Source organism: Schistocerca piceifrons, chromosome 1 (assembly GCF_021461385.2).
Source record: "Schistocerca piceifrons isolate TAMUIC-IGC-003096 chromosome 1, iqSchPice1.1, whole genome shotgun sequence".
NCBI lineage: Eukaryota > Metazoa > Arthropoda > Insecta > Orthoptera > Acrididae > Schistocerca > Schistocerca piceifrons.
In genome coordinates, this window is record NC_060138.1 from 358,137,928 (window position 1) to 358,155,045 (window position 17,118).

The 17,118-nt window shown below is 40.2% G+C and overlaps 1 protein-coding gene across 1 annotated transcript in view; it reads left to right on the forward strand.

Annotated features, from left to right (window-relative positions):
• Positions 1-17,118, forward strand: part of LOC124784801 (DNA damage-binding protein 1) — a 176,864-nt gene that overhangs the window by 117,184 nt on the left and 42,562 nt on the right. Inside the window, exons 12-14 of the mRNA XM_047254130.1 lie at positions 9,643-9,773; positions 9,887-10,071; positions 13,243-13,366. Coding sequence (XP_047110086.1) covers positions 9,643-9,773; positions 9,887-10,071; positions 13,243-13,366 — 440 coding nt within the window. The remainder of the gene's footprint in view (positions 1-9,642; positions 9,774-9,886; positions 10,072-13,242; positions 13,367-17,118) is intronic.

Below are 17,118 nucleotides of genomic sequence, written 5' to 3' on the forward strand. Positions count from 1 at the left end.
TTTCCCTGTTAACTGAGTCATACGCCTTTTCTATGTCTATAAAAACCATCATCACCCTTTGGATATACTCCCAACTTTTTCCATCAGTTGACAGATAGAAAATATCAGGTTGATTGTGCTTCCAACTTTCCTAAATCCATGCTGTTCTTCTCTCAGCTCCTTTTCTATCTTTTCACTTATTCAATTTCATAAAATTCTTTAAAAATAATTGGTTGCATAATTCATAAGGGTTATTCTACATCTACATCTACATTTATATTCTGCAAGCTACCCAATGGTGTGTGGCGGAGGGCACTTTACATGCCACTGTCATTACCTTCCTTTCCTGTTCCAGCCATGTATGGTTCATGGGGAGAACGACTGCCGGAAAGCCTCCGTGCGCACTCAAATCTCTCTAATTTTACATTCATGATCTCCCCGGGAGGCATAAGTAGGGGGAAGCAATATATTAGATACCTCATCCAGAAACCCACCCTCTCGAAACTTGGACAGCAAGCTACACCACGATGCAGAGTGCCTCTCTTGCAGAGTCTGCCACTTAAGTTTGCTAAACATCTCCATAACGCTATCACGCTTACCAAATAACCCTGTGACAAAACGCGCCGCTCTTCTTTGGATGTCCTCTATCTCCTCCGTCAACCCGACCTGGTACGGATCCCACACTGATGAGCAATACTCAAGTATAGGTCGAACAAGTGTTTTGTAAGCCACCTCCTTTGTTGATGGACTACATTTTCTAAGGACTCTCCCAATGAATCTGAGTCTGGTACTCGCCTTACCAACAATTAATTTTATACGATCATTCCACTTCAAATTGTTCCGCATGCATACTCCCAGATATTGTACAGAAGTAACTGCTACCAGTGTTTGTTCCGCTATCGTATAATCATACAATAAAGGATCCTTCTTTCTATGTATTCGCAATACATTACTTTTGTCTATGTTAAGGGTCAGTTGCCACTTCCTGCACCAAGTGCCTATATGCTGCAGATCTTCCTGCATTTCGCTGCAATTTTCTAATGCTGCAATTTCTCTGTATACTACAGCATCATATGCAAAAAGCCGCATGGAACTTCTGACACTATCTACTAGGTCATTTATATATATTGTGAAAAGCAATGGTCCCATAACACTCCCCTGTGACACGCCAGAGGTTACCTTAACGTCTGTAGACGTCTCTCCATTGAGAACAACATGCTGTGTTCTGTTTGCTAAAAACTCTTCAATCCAGCCACACAGCTTGTCTGATATTCTGTAGGCTCTTACTTTGTTTATCAGGTGACAGTGCAGAACTGTATCGAACGTCTTCCGGAAGTCAAGGAAAATAGCATCTACCTGGGAGCCTGTATCTAATATTTTCTGGGTCTCATGAACAAATAAAGCGAGTTGGGTCTCACACCATCGCTGTTTCCGGAATCCATGTTGATTCCTACAGAGTAGATTCGTAGATTCTGGGTTTCCAGAAACGACATGATACGCGAGCAAAAAACATGTTCTAAAATTCTACAACAGATCGAAGTCAGAGCTATTGGTCTATAGTTTTGTGCTTCTGCTCGACAACCCTTCTTGAAGACCGGGACTACCTGTGCTCTTTTCCAATCATTTGGAACCTTCCATTCCTCTAGAGACTTGCGGTACACGGCTGTTAGAAGCAAGCTCCTTCATGTACTCTGTGTAGAATCGAATGGGTATCCCGTCAGGTCCAGTGGACTTTCCTCTGTTGAGTGAGTCCAGTTGCTTTTCTATTCCTTGGACACTTATTTCCATGTCAGCCATTTTTTCGTTTGTGCGAGGATTTAGAGAAGGAACTGCAGTGCAATCTTCCTCTTTGAAACAGCGTTGGAAAAAGGTGTTTAGTATTTCAGCTTTACGCGTGTCATCCTCTGTTTCAATGCCATCATCATCCCGGAGTGTCTGGATATGCTGTTTCAAGCCAATTATTGATTTAACGTAAGACCAGAACTTCCTAGGATTTTCTGTCAAGTCAAAACATAGAATTTTACTTTCAAATTCACTGAAAGCTTCACGCATAGCCTTCCTTACGCTAACTTTGACATCGTTTAGCTTCTGTTTGTCTGAGAGGTTTTGGCTGCGTTTAAACTTGCAGTGAAGCTCTCTTTGCTTTCGCAGTAGTTTCCTAAATTTGTTGTTGAACTATGGTAGGTTTTTCCCATCCCTCACAGTTTTACTTGGCACGTATCTGTCTAAAACGCATTTTACGATTGCCTTGAACTTTCTCCATGAATACTCAACATTGTCAGTATCGGAACAGAAATTTTCGTTTTGATCTGTTAGGTAGTCTGAAATCTGCCTTCTACTACTCTTGCTGAACAGATAAATCTTCCTCCCTTTTTTATATTCCTATTTACTTCCATATTCAGGGATGCCGCAACGGCCTTATGATCACTGATTCCCTGTTCTGCGCTTACAGAGTCGAAAAGTTCGGGTCTGTTTGTTATCAGTAGGTCCAAGATGTTATCTCCACGAGTCGGTTCTCTGTTTAATTGCTCGAGGTAATTTTCGGATAGTGCACTCAGTATAATGTCACTCGATGCTCTGTCCCTACCACCCGTCCTAAACATCTGAGTGTCCCAGTCTATATCTGGTAAATTGAAATCTCCACCTAAGACTATAACATGTTGAGAAAATTTATGTGAAATGTATTCCAGATTTTCTTTTAGTTGTTCTGCCACTAATGCTGCTGAGTCGGGAGGTCGGTAAAAGGAGCCAATTATTAACATTGGTCGGTTGTTGAGTGTAACCTCCACCCATAATAATTCACAGGAACTATCCACTTCTATTTCACTACTACTAACAGCGACAATCACGCCACCACCGGTTGCATGCAATCTATCCTTTCTAAACACCGTCTGTACCTTTGTAAAAATTTTGGCAGAATTTATCTCTGGCTTAAGCCAGCTTTCCATACCTATAACGATTTCAGCTTCGGTGCTTTCTATCAGTGTTTGAAGTTCCAGTACTTTACCAATGCAGCTTTGACAGTTTACAATTACAATACCGATTGCTGCTTGGTCCCCGCATGTCCTGACTTTGCCCTGCACCAGTTGTGGCTGTTGCCCTTTCTGTACTTGCCCAAGGCCATCTAACCTAAAAAACCGCCCAGCCCACGCCACACAACCCCTGCTACCCGTGTAGCCGCTTGTTGCGTGTAGTGGACTCCTGACCTATCCAGCGGAACCCGAAACCCCACCACCCTATGACGCAAGTCGAGGAATCTACAGCCCACATGGTCGCAGAAACGTCTCAGCCTCTGATTCAGACCCTCCACTCGGCTCTGTACCAAAGGTCCACAGTCAGTCCTGTCGACGATGCTGCAGATGGTGAGCTCTGCTTTCATCCCACTAGCGAGACTGGCAGTCTTCACCAAATCAGATAGTCGCCAGAAGCCAGAGAGAATTTCCTCCGATCCATAGCGACACACATCATTGGTGCCGACATGAGCGACCACCTGCAGATGGGTGCATCCTGTACCCTTCATGGCATCCGGAAGGACCCTTTCCACATCAGGAATGACTCCCGCCGGTATGCACACGGAGTGCACATTGGTTTTCTTCCCCTCTCTTGCTGCCATATCCCTAAGGGGCCCCATTACACGCCTGACGTTGGAGCTCCCAACTACCAGTAAGCCCACCCCTGCGACCGCCCGGATCTGGCAGACTGACGGGCAACCTCTGGAACAGGACAAGCAACCATGTCCGGCCGAAGATCAGTATCAGCCGGAGACGTTGCTTGAAACCAGTTCGTCAGACAAACTGGAGAGGCCTTCCATTCAGCCCTCCAGAATGTCTTTCGCCCCCTGCCACACCTCGAGACGACCTCCCACTCTACCACGGGTGAGGGGTCAGCCTCAATGTGAGCAGTATCCCGGGCAGCCACAGCCGTAGTCCGATAGGGGGATGCGTGGGACGAGCTGGCCGTCCCCGACAAACCCCCATCCGGACCCCCACAGTGATGCCCATTGGCAACAGCTTCAAGCTGCGTGACCGAAGCCAACACTGCCTGAAGCTGGGAGCGAAGGGATGCCAACTCAGCCCGCATCCGAACACAGCAGTCACAGTCCCTATCCATGCTAAAAACTGTTGTGCAAAGAACGTCTGAACTAATCTACAGAGCACAAACAGTTCAACACAATATTTAAACAGTTATTAAAATACAAGGTTGCCTAGTAAATGCAGTAATGCTGCTATTTGTGCACTGCTGGCACACTGCTCGGCAGCAGAAGGAGACTACGCGATTTTACACTATTCAGGTGCTAAAGCGCAATGCTACAACTCTCAAATACTATAATACGCTCAAAATTTATGAATTAAACAATGCAAGTACCCAAAAACACGCAAAGAAATTAAGAATTAAACTATGTAACAAATAAGTAAGCTAGGAGTATACGACTTGCTGCTGGCAGCTGCTTATCCAACGGCGGCAGGCAGCACACTGGCTGTGACCAACCGACACTGGCCGTTCAAAACAAAAACAGAAGACAGAAGATTACACATATTTACACTATTCAGGTATTAAAGCACGATGCTACAACTCCCAAATACTATAATACACCCGAAATTTATGAATTAAACAATGCAAGTACCCAAAAACACAGTTTTTACAAAGTCTTTAATTGCCTTTTTTGAAGATGGGAAAAATGTCTCCTCTTCTCCAGTCGTCAGGTATTGTACCATTTCTCCATACGCTTGACAGTACTCAATACAGCCACTGCATTCCCACTGCACCTGCTGCTCTTATGTCCACTAATATTTCATCGGGTCCTGGGGCTTTCCTCTTATTCATCTTCTTCACAGTTATTTCCATTTCTTCCTGTGTAATTTGTCCTAATTCTGCTTCCCAACGTCTCTCAGTTTCTCCATTATTTGTTGTTTCCTCGTGTACCTGCTCCTCAGCGTTTAACAGTTTCTTAATATGTTCTCTCCAGAGATCTTTTGTATTCCCTGGCTCTCCAATCACAGTACCATCCTCTGTTTCCATCTTCACTGGTACTTCAGAAGCCTTCCTTTTATTTTTCATCATTTTATAGCAGATTTTTTTATTGCTCTATTCTCTATACTTCTCAGCACTTTCACTCTCCTTCAGTTTCTAATCCTGTATCCTCATCACTTTCTTCTTTTTTCTATTTTTCACACACTGATTCATTTTACATTGCCCTGCCAGTAATCAATGGTCTCCATATGCACTCACAATTAGAATAACCTTCACATTTGTTACTTTCTCTCCCTATCTACTAGAATACAATCAATTACACTCTTGGTTCTTCCATCCCAACTGTATCTGGTGATAACATGACTTTCTCTCTTCATAAACAAGCTGTTTGCTATTTTCATACCATTCCTCTGGCACAAATCCGGGAGTCTTTCTCCTTCGTCATTTCTGCTTCCATATCCAAAACATCCGAATATTAGCTAAAAACCCTTTCTATCTTTGCCTACCTGTGCATTAAAATCTCCCATCACTGTACTAGCACTCTCTGTATGGTTCTTTAACTCATTTTTAAAGTCCATCTTCTCTTCTTCGGTACATGCCACTTGAGGTGCATAAATAACTTCTAGTGTTTCTTTTTGGAATCTCAGATTTAAGATTATGATCCTGTCTGATACATATCTCACACTTTCAATACAGCTTTGTACATTCTTATTCACCACAATACTTGTGTGAGTGAATGATTGAATTTCATGATCAGCATAATCACCTTCCAGGAGAAATCTTCTACTTCAGCTGATATAAGATTTTCTGTCTGGTATTGTCTAGTGAGTGCTGTGTTGAATGTGTTTTTGTAGCTCCCACTTATCCTTTCTCACCAAGTTTATCAAATCAGACTTTGATTTTAGGTGATATTAATAGGTGGAACAAATTTATGTGGCACTGTGACTATATGCTACAGATTAATTTGTGTGATAACTGGGAAGTTTAAGAAAGATGTTGTCTCCTCAGTTGCATGCTGATGAAAGTGTGTGATTTTTAGCTGAACTGCTTCCTGAACACAGTTTGCGGCTGCTCATAGTTTATGGCAGTGATGCATAAGGCATCTCACAGTATTGCCCACCTTTCCTTAAATGTTATGCTTCATTATTCAGTCAGGGATTATACTTCACCATGGACATTTCCAGTTATGGTGAGCTGTTGCTTGATAAGAGCATATACTTTTGAAAAAACTTCTCCTCTAAAGAACTATACCATATTTTGGTCAACATCTGTTTCATCATTTGTATTGAAGCACTATGATAGATTCATGTCAGACCTGGTAGTGTGTGTGTGGGATACCATTGACTGTCATTGTCTCAGTCTCCATTGTGACAAATATGGGGTATGTTCTTTTATAAAAAGCTGGAATCAAACCACTTTTGCATTAAATTATTGGAACAGTCTTTTTGAGTAAATACTGCCCACTCACCAGCAAGCTTTTTCTCAATATAGCAGCTATTTTGTACATGAGCATCACCATTTGCAACTTGTTGCAGATTTATGATGCATGTAATGGTCTGGCAGTACTAATAAATAATGCTTTGTTCGCTCTGGATGAACTTTCTGCTAATTGCAGTTTTCAGGTCACTTATCATTTAAATTTATTATTATTATTATTATTGTTATTTTAATCTTCATAATGACCAACTGAGATCGTGTGACAACATTAGTTCCTCATATTTCTGTGTTGTTTCTAATTTTTCCAGTACTCCTTCGTTTTCTCCCCTTGTTGTTTTTCCCATTTTTCTGTCCACTTTGTTCCTGATTTATTATTTTTTCTGGGTTGAAAGCGTATAAATTTAATATTTTATTCTTAGCAAGGTTTCTTCCTGTTTTTCTGATTCTTTGGTCTTGTTTCTTTACATTTCTTTCCTTATTTCTGTAATCCATGCTATTGTCAATTTCTTTTCCAGAAGTTCGTTTAGTAGAGTTGTCAATAGAAGATTCATCTTTGCCATTACTTCAGACATTTTCTCTATATTTTCATAGATCTCCTAATTACTTCTCTTTTCCAGCCATCAGTAGCTTGTATTGCACCCATTATTTTTTTAATAATTCCTCTTTGACGTACCTCATGCTGTCCAGCTTATAGTTCATCATTAAGCATTCACATGTAAACATTCTGATCATACCAAAATAGTACTTATTATTTTATTTAAATTTATCACAAAATCCTGTAATGTTTTAAAATTATATCCCTAGAAAATTTAGTAATAATTACTGCATATGTCAACATAATGATCTATAATTGTAATATTATGCTTCTCATTGTATCTACCTATTAATCTCTCACTATTTTCAGTTCACCTGTAGCTGCATCCTGAACATACATCTAAAGTGCCAGGTGGAGCTAGAATGTTAGCAACCTAGGTACACCCTGTCAACCTAATTACGCAACAATGTTTGCTCCTTTGACAAATGTTTGCAAATAAATCGCCTGCTACCCCACTGAATGCTCTTTCACATAAGGCATATTCGCATAACTCTATAGTTGTAGACTCTAGTATGTCTTCCATGATATACTGAGCGAGGTGGCGCAGTGGTTAGCACACTGGACTCGCATTTGGGAGGACGACGGTTCAGTCCCACATCCGGCCATCCTGATTTAGGTTTTCTGTGACTTCCCTAAATTGCTCCAGGCAAATGCCGGGATGATTCCTTTGATAGGGCACGGCCGACTTTCTTCCCCATCCTTCCCTAATCCAATGAGACCAATGACCTCACTGTTTGGTCTCTTCCCCCAAACAACCTAACCCAACCTCTGCCATGATAAGTTCCTAGTTGAACTCACACCTACAGGGTGCTTCCCATTGACCTGGAATCATGAAATTTGGCAAGAAGCAATCTTTCACAGTACAAGTAAAGTAAAAGAAATCTGGAAATTGTTCAATTATAATTATATCACATAAAAAATACCTTTGACAATGTTATGAAAAGGAAAGTTGCTACTCACCATATAGCACAGATGCTGAGTCGCAAATAGTCTTTCAAACCAAGCTTTCATCCAAACAGGTCTTCATCTGAACACACACACACACACACACACACACACACACACACACACACACACAATCACAGTCTCAGCCTTAGCAGCCAGAGATTGTAATTGTGTGTGTGTGTGTGTGTGTGTGTGTGTGTGTGTGCATTCTGATGAAGACCTGTTTAGACAAAAGCTTTGTTTAAAAGAGTTGTTTTGTTGTGCCTATCTGACACTCAGCAGCTCTGCTACATGGTGAGTAGCATTTTCCTTTTTCATAATATTGTCAATATAGCATCCTGGATTTTCCAAAAAATATCTTTTTGCTGTTAGAACATACATTGCATTCGTCGTCCATCAAAAAAAATACTGCATACAAACATAAAATATAAGTTTTAGTCATGTTTTAGTAAGTAAGTAAAAAAAATTGTTTTATCTTCTATATCTACCTATGTTTCTTTTTGTTTGTCTGGACTAGTCTGAGAAACTAATGTAGAGATTTTGTTACAGTATTGGAATTCCCTGGGCTGATATCTTGCCAGTATGTGCTGCTCAGATACTGTTATTATAGCCTACTGATCTTGTGTCATTGATGATGGTATATTTGGCTTTTCAAAATGTTCTTTCTGTGTTACTGATGTTGTAGTAGGACTTGTATTTTTTTTTATAGGGATTATTTTATGATATGTTGCCCTCTGTGAGTGTATTTGATTACCCAAAATATTAATACTAAGAACTAAAGTAGCTAGAGAAAGTTTGTATCACCTAGGCATAATTTGAAAGTGTTCTTTGTATCCAGTTCTTCTGAAAGCTTGAAGCTGTCAGAAATTGAAGGAATTACTGATTAATGCTGTCTAAGACCAACATTTAGACTGGCAATGGCAAGGAAAGCGTTTCTGAAGAATAGAAATTTGTTAACATTGAGTATAGATGTCAGGAAGTCGTTTCTGATAGTATTTGTTTGGAGTGTAGCCACGTATGGAAGTGAAACATGGACGATAAATAGTTTGGACAAGAAGAGAATAGAAGCTTTTGAAATGTGTGCTACAGAAGAATGCTGAAGATTAGATGGGTAAATCACATAACTAATGAGGAGGTATTGAATAGAATTGGGGAGAAGAGGAGTTTGTGGCACAGCTTGACAAGAAGAAGGGACCGGTTGGTAGGGCATGTTTTGAGGCATCAGGGGATCACAAATTTAGCATTGAAGGGCAGCGTGGAGGGTAAAAATCATAGAGGGAGACCAAGAGATGAATACACTAAGCAGATTCAGAAGGATGTAGGTTGCAGTAAGTACTGGGAGATGAAGAAGCTTGCACAGGATAGAGTAGCATGGAGAGCTGCATCAAACGAGCCTCAGGACTTGAAGACCACAACAACAACAACAAGACCAACACTACAAAAGGCAGTTATTGGTAGCAGCAGTAATACTGGTTAAAATACATTGACACATCTTTGTGCATTTCAACAAAAAGTGCTCAGGGTGAAGAGGATGTTTGTAATAATGGTCTGTGTGTGTGTGTGTGTGTGTGTGTGTGTGTGTGTGTGTGTGTGTGTGTGTCTGTGTGTGTGTGTGTGTGTGTGAGAGAGAGAGAGAGAGAGAGAGAGAGAGAGAGAGAGAGAGAGAGCACGCATGTGTGTGTGTACATATATTTACTTACATTTTGTGTTTCTAGAAATTATACCAAGATCAGTACTGATGACCTGCTTTGAAGGAGTGAATTACCTGTTGGTTGCATTGGGAGATGGCTCAATGTACTACTTTTCACTTAACAAGCAGACAGGTCTGCTAACTGACAAAAAAAAGGTATCAAGATTAATTTTGTTCAAACAATATTGTTGGAACCTTCTTAGTACCATAATCTTGATCTTATGCTAGATATACACTTGCACACTAAAAAAATATATATAAATTTTCAGGTAACCTTAGGGACACAACCAACAGTGTTGAGAACTTTTAGGTCACTGTCAACGACAAATGTTTTCGCATGTTCTGACCGGCCAACTGTTATTTATTCATCAAATCATAAATTAGTATTCTCAAATGTAAATCTCAAAGAAGTAAACCATATGTGCTCGCTTAATGCAGAAGCATATCCTGACAGGTATGGTATTATTGGATAAGGATGTTTTTTCTAATATTTTTATATAATTCTCTTTGGGCATAAATGAAAAGTGTAGTATGCATTGTTGAGTATACTAGGGGTGACTGAAAAGTTCTTGGCCCACCCAGTGAGGCTTGTCAGTAGTCCAAATATTTATGGCTGTTTTTCAGCTTCATCTCCTTTTAGAGCCACACAATTTTGCTGCTGGTGCTGCATGCTCATTATACCCTCCGTGTAGAACATGTCTTCCTGCATGGCAAAAAATTCCGCCCCTGCAGCCGTGACATTATCATCTGGTCGAAAATTGGTTCCAGTTAGATGCGTCTTGTTCCACCTAGATGTTTCTTGAACTTAGGGAAGAGATGAAAGTCAAATGGGACCAAATCAGGTGAACAAGGTGGGGTGCTGAAGCAGTTCGAAGCCACAGGACACTATGCCAGACATGGTAGCGACAGATGAATTCACGGGCTTGTTGAGATTGTGAAAGAGCACTCATTTTGTCAACATTCCAATGCTCTGCACTTTGATGGCCTCCCTCAAATGCATTTGTTGAGCAGTATAATATGCTCTTTCACTGTTTCACCTTTTTTAAGGTGTCCAGCCAGAATAACAGACCTAGAATCACAAAAAAAGAGACCATCATCTTGCCAGCTGATATGACTGACTTTAACTTCTTGGGAGTGTGTGATGATGGGTGTTTAGATTGGATTTGGGATGAAAATAGTGAACCCATCCTTCACCCATTGTCACAAATTTGAGAAATATCCCAGGATCTGCCTCAAAAAGGGTCAAGTATACAGCCGACATGACATGTCTCCTGTTCATTTTCTGCTCTCAATTTTTCTGGTACCTAATGACATGAGACCTTGTGCATGTCAAGTACAACTCATACTATGTGTCCAACACATTCCTGAGATATGCCCACTCTCTCAGCAGTATAGCATCCTGTCACATGCTGGTGCAGTATGACAATATCTTGGATTGCAGTGAAGTTTTCCTCCTTGCTGGCCATTACTGGTCTTCCACTGCAAGGTGCATCTTAGACAGAGGTACTGCCCCTCTTGAACTCCCATCATCCACAGTGGAAGAGGAATGGTAATTTGCCCCCTAATGTTTCCATCATGTCATGGATCTCCTGTGCACACTTGCGGTCTTTATTCATTTTTCAAAATGTGTACATCTTTGACACTTGAAACTCCAATATCTAAAACAAAAAAAGATACTAATGAAAAATTTTGTTTGTGACATAGCAAAGGAATATACTACTAGTTGCTAAACTGACTTTCAGCTGGGACAAGTATTTTGTGGATGGGCAGAGAACTTCTTCATTTGTCCCTTGTATAGATCGTAATAAGATTAGTTTTGTAATTACTGCTTAAATTTTTATGCTGTTGTGTTTTTTATGTATTTATTTACACTTTTTCTTGCTTAATGTCAGAGCTTTATAAATGAATGATTTCCATTGTTAATATGAAAGTTATTGCTTGACTGTATACCCATCTCCCAACAGACTATCTCAAACCAGAGCTTCATCAGCCGCAAATTTCATATTTGGAGAAATGCTTATCCTGCTTGATTTTTTATATTTGTTATGGCCGTAGGTCTTGCCATTGTAAATAACTCTCCCCCAGTCTCTGGCCCTATTTAGCTCATAATGTGACTTTTTTTTCATGTTATATGATGAAAAGCGCTGCTTACATGTACTAATATCAGCATAATGATCTGGATAGCATGCCTTGTACTGTCCAACAAATCTGCTTTCACACTATTCCTACATATTTTCTTCTGTTTGCTCGTTAAGCTGTGTTAGGAAACGTCTTGCTACCTTTCAGGCCATAAAGTCTGCATGTTCTAGATATAAATTCTTGACTGTTCTGTTTTGGGGTAGCTAAAAATAGTGTAACACATGTTGTCTGATAAAGGCAATTACAGAATATCCAGACAAATGAGGCTTGAATAATAGTGTGCAGATAGGTAGAAGGTTAAAAAGCTTGCACATTATTATTAACCAGTTAGTCTTCACCTGAAACTGATTAAGGTTGATTATGCTGTACTTAAGCTTTATAGACTAGATCACATTTACAGGATATATAAAGTGCTTTTCAGGAAGAACGAACAGTAATTATGGCCCTGCTGGCATTTTATTGCAGGGAAATTTTAATACAGTATAAATCTCCACAATATAGCAAGTGGCATCCCATTGTTACTATAAATGTTACAATCTAACCTATATGCTGAAAAGCACAAAATTCCAGTAATGTTCAGTGATCTCATCAACAACATGGTTATGGATTCAATTACTGTACATTGATGAACAAGTGAATTATTATATATGGGTGAACTGACAAAACTACAGTAGAGAAGTTAATGGTAGGCTATGGTTCGTTTGCCAAGATGGAATCTCACCAAAGGAGACTTCTTCAAAAGATTTTTGTGCACACTATATCTGAGCACAGTGTGTAATCCAAGTCAAGATGAACTAAAGGGAGAGAATCTGTCTTTACTGTGTGAATTCCAGTAGGCAGTTGTGTTTTTGTGTAGTTAGTATCCATCAGATTAGCAGAATAGATCTTTTGATCTCTGATTTATTTACAAATGAAATCACTGATAAAACAACTTTTTTTCTGTTTATGCTACTGTCTTGTGATATTAAGTGGTTATTTTTATACATTGACTTTTTTTCTATTTTTACTGCCTTTTGCTATTTCTGTATAGATAAAAATATATATGTCCTTAATGTTTGACATCAAATTATTGTTTTTTATTTCCAATTGATAAGGGAAGTGATGGAGGATGCAAACCCTTTTTACTTCAATTTATAAAGTACAGTTTTTTCTTGACTATAGAGTTGTATGGTCTGGAGACTAGTAGGGCATTTCCTACTACTTTTGCCACTAATCCAAACCAGTAATCTGTTTAAAATCTAAGACTATGTAATATACTTTGCAGTTTAAGGCTTTGTAGCACTAATAGAAACAGCATGGGAAAGTGTATCCTCAGTATTAACCCTTGACAGAAATGTAACCTTTGTCTTGTCTGTTGTATTCTATTGTACTTCATTTTGTGGACAGAATATGCTATACTATCCATAGCTATAAGGGAAAACATCTGACGTGGAAATTATACGTTGATTTTGTACAATGCTCTTATTGTTATTGTTTTCCCAAACAGCTTAGCATTAGCAACAGACAGTACTGTTACAATTGGCACAATAGATGAAATACAGAAACTTCACATTAGGACAGTACCTCTGGGTGAATCACCACGGCGTATTGCTTATCAAGAAAGCTCTCAGGTTTGTAAACAAGTATTTGGTAGACTTAGATTTAATGGTTTTACTTTTTCAGTTTGATATTCACTTTATCCTAATGCAATTCCTGTAATGTTCCACCAATCTGCTTCTTTACTTACACTTTTCTCTTATCAATAGTCAAAAATTGTATTCTCATCTGTCAAAATCCATTGTTTACTTTCCATTTTTCATTTTGTCTATTCCAGTTGCAATTTTTCACTCCATATTCTAAGCCAGTTACTGATTCCTCCCTGTCACTTTAAAGCTAAACTAAACGAAATGGAAAAAATAGTTTTGATAATCTGCTTCGTCCTTGCATGCTCCCCAGAAGCAGTTCACTGTCGCCCACAAACCACACTGCATGCTCTACTCAAGAGCCACACTGTATCAACAGTCTCAGCTGCGCACAACAGATGGCTACAAGATCATGCTGATTGTTGATGCAGCATCTGATGTCCCACATTACCCCCACTGATATCATTAATCCTACACTTTCCAATTAGTCACTCTCCCTTTGTCAATCTCCTGGTTTTCCCATGTGCTATTTCCTGCACCTTTCCAGTGCCACATGATCTTTAATCTCATCCTGCGAACCCCTCCCCATCCTCCACTCTTTCTCCATTCTATCCCAGTTTGCTCCCATTAATTTCACCTCATCCAATCACATCTACTGTCCCCCTTCTTCACACTTATCCACCCTCAGACCTGCTACCCACAGCAAAATAATTTTTTTTATGAATTAGATATTTATTTATGTATATCTTTTCTTTGATCTCATAGTGAGTGCACACCAATTTTAGTGGGTGTTTGCCTTTCGCTGTTGACAATTCCGTCAGGTTTAATCTTGTTTCCCCTTTTTTCATTGTTTCTTCCTTCTCATAACTTTTCCCACGTATTTGGGGGTGTATTTTTGCGAATTTCTTCAGATGTAATTCTACGTTATTTACGTAACTTTCTGTATTTTTTTGCCATCATGGATCCTTGCTCCCTCCATCTGCGTCAATACAGAAAAGTTTCCTTACTGTTCTGGCTTTGTTGCTTGGCTCAAGGAATCCCCCCCCCCCCCCCCCCCCAAATGGCCTTACCATCAAATTACCCATCTCCGGTTACCATCCCTCCTTCCACAATCACCTCCATAATTCAGATTCCGCCAATCCTTAGCTCTCACCAATACAGTCAACCAAGCCCAAACGTCCTTGTAATACCTTCTCTTCATCCATAAAGTTCTTCTGCTATGCAGTTTCAAATTTCTGGAACCCAAAACACACATTGAAACTCTTGCCTTCCAGGAACTAGAGCAACATGCACGAAGCCACCTCAAAAGGTCTCCACTCTGCTCACTTTCTACTCCTGATTTGGAATACCACCATCCACTATCTCTACAACAACCTCCAAACTTCCCCATGGCCCCTCATAACTGACAAACCATCTCTTGCAGACCTGCTACATTTAATCCACTCTCAAAAACTATCTCCCACCACCACTCAGAATCCAGAACCTAAACAGACCTGAAACACAGTCATGAACCTTTCCTTCAGAATCTTTAGCCTCACAGAAATATCAGCCCTTCCCAAAGGCCTCACCTTTTGCCCCAATCCCAAATTCAGTCATGCAGGACCTGTTAAAGACCATGTCTCCTTTTCCTGGTCCCTATAGTGGAAACATTTTCTTGCCACCAATGCTACCAGTCAGACTCCACCAAAAACCATTGTTGAGCCCTGCCTGACTCAGTTCACCCTTCCATCCAGCCATGGTCCACCGCCACTACCCCCAAATCACAGCCTGTTAACTTTCCAGAATTTATTAACCTCAAACCTTGCCTCACCATCTTTTCCCAAGTCCCTCAACATACGAAATGACCTTACAACCACAGAAAGATCTGCAGTCCACCATCTAAAAACTGATCCCGACCTTATGATCCTACCTATGTACAAAGGCTCCACCGCTGTTTCGAACCGCAAGGATTACCTGGCAGAAGTACTCCTCCAGCTGTCAGATACATCCAACTTCAAACCTCACCACAGTGGCCCCATTCCAGAAATCCAGCAGGATCGTGTAATTTCCCCATCCTTTCGTAATTCCATCTATTGTCCACATTTCAGACTTTTATGAAGATTTGAGAGGAGTGAAGATTAAAAGAAACTTCCAAGCTTACTTAGCTTTTCATGTTAAGATGTGTCTGGTTCTCCTTGTCTGGGGGTCTGATTCTTGAAGCTGAAAATCTCACATTTTAGGTCTTCACAGTTGGATTGAACTAAATAAATTTGAAGATTGTTGTTGCTGAACTTTTGTTTTTTCATGAATATATTTCCTCATTTGTTAGTATATTGTACTGTCTTTTGATTTTTCAGATTAACAAAGCTGAAATTACATTGTTTGCACAAAAATACGACTGATCACGTCAGAAGCATGCTTACGACTCTCGCACTCTGCGGAAATAACAATATTCCAAAGAGATTACAATTTTTCTTAACAAATGAATTTCTACTAGTTTGTGTTACATTAGTAATTTCAATTAGTATTCATAAATGAATAGAAAAATAAACATAGTAAACATTGCAGGATTATGTAATTATTAACAGAAATCTTAAGTGTACAAATATTTCATAATTTCACCTGCATCGGAAAAAAAGTGATTTTTAGCTGTGCATTCAGAGCTAGTACATATTGATTGTAACACCAAGACTAAAATCTTTTCATAAAGTAATTCCTTTTCATAAATTTTTGCTTGAAATATAGCATACTGTGTATAAAATTATATGAAAGTTTACAGAAAAGCAACTGAGATAATACTGACCTGTCCTAAATTCTAAAAATAATACTGGTATTGACAATTGCTGTTCAGGAAAAGTAATGTTAGAGGAAGATGTCTCGTTACAATCTCCAGCCTCTCCTCAAACCATTAGGCCCATTCCACAACCTCTCCCCAGAGTCCATCCCTCTGCTCACCCCTACCACTTTCCGCACTGCTACCTTCTACATGCTTCCTAAAGGCCATAAACCTAACCACCCCGGACTGTTCCACCACTGAGAGAATCTCTACTCTCTTAGACAAACACCATCAGCTTATTACCTAGAACCTACCCCCATAAATAAAAGATACTAACCATTTCCTCCACCAACTATCCACAGTTCCTGTCCCTTTACCATACTGTGCCATGCCTGTCACTATTGATGCCACCTCCCTTTACACTAACATCCCTAATGCCCACAGCCTAACTGCTGTTGAACACTACTTTTCCCAATGCCCAAAGAATTCTAAACCAACAATCTCCTTCCTAGTTGCCATGACCAACAACATCCTAATCCACAACTACTTCTCCTTTGAAGGCATTACCGAAAAACAAATTCGGGGTACAGCTGTGAGCACCTGCATGGCACCATCCTATGACAATTTATCCATGGGACATCTAGAGGAATCCTTCCTAAACAGCCAGATTCCTAAACCCTTCACCTGGTTCAGATTCATTGATGACATCTTTGCAGCCTGTATCAAGTGTGAGGACACCCTGTCCACATTCCTCCAGAATCTCAACAACTTCTCCCCCATTTAATTTACCTGGTCCTACTCAACCCAACAAGCCACCTTCCTAGATGTTGACCTTCACCTCAAAGATGGTTATGTCAGTACCTCTGTCCATATCAAATCTACTAATCGCGTGCAATACCTCCCGCCTCCGCTCCCTCCCGCCTCCGCTCCCTCCCGCCTCCGCTCCCTCCCTCCCGCCTCCGCTCCCTCCCTCCCGCCTCTGCTC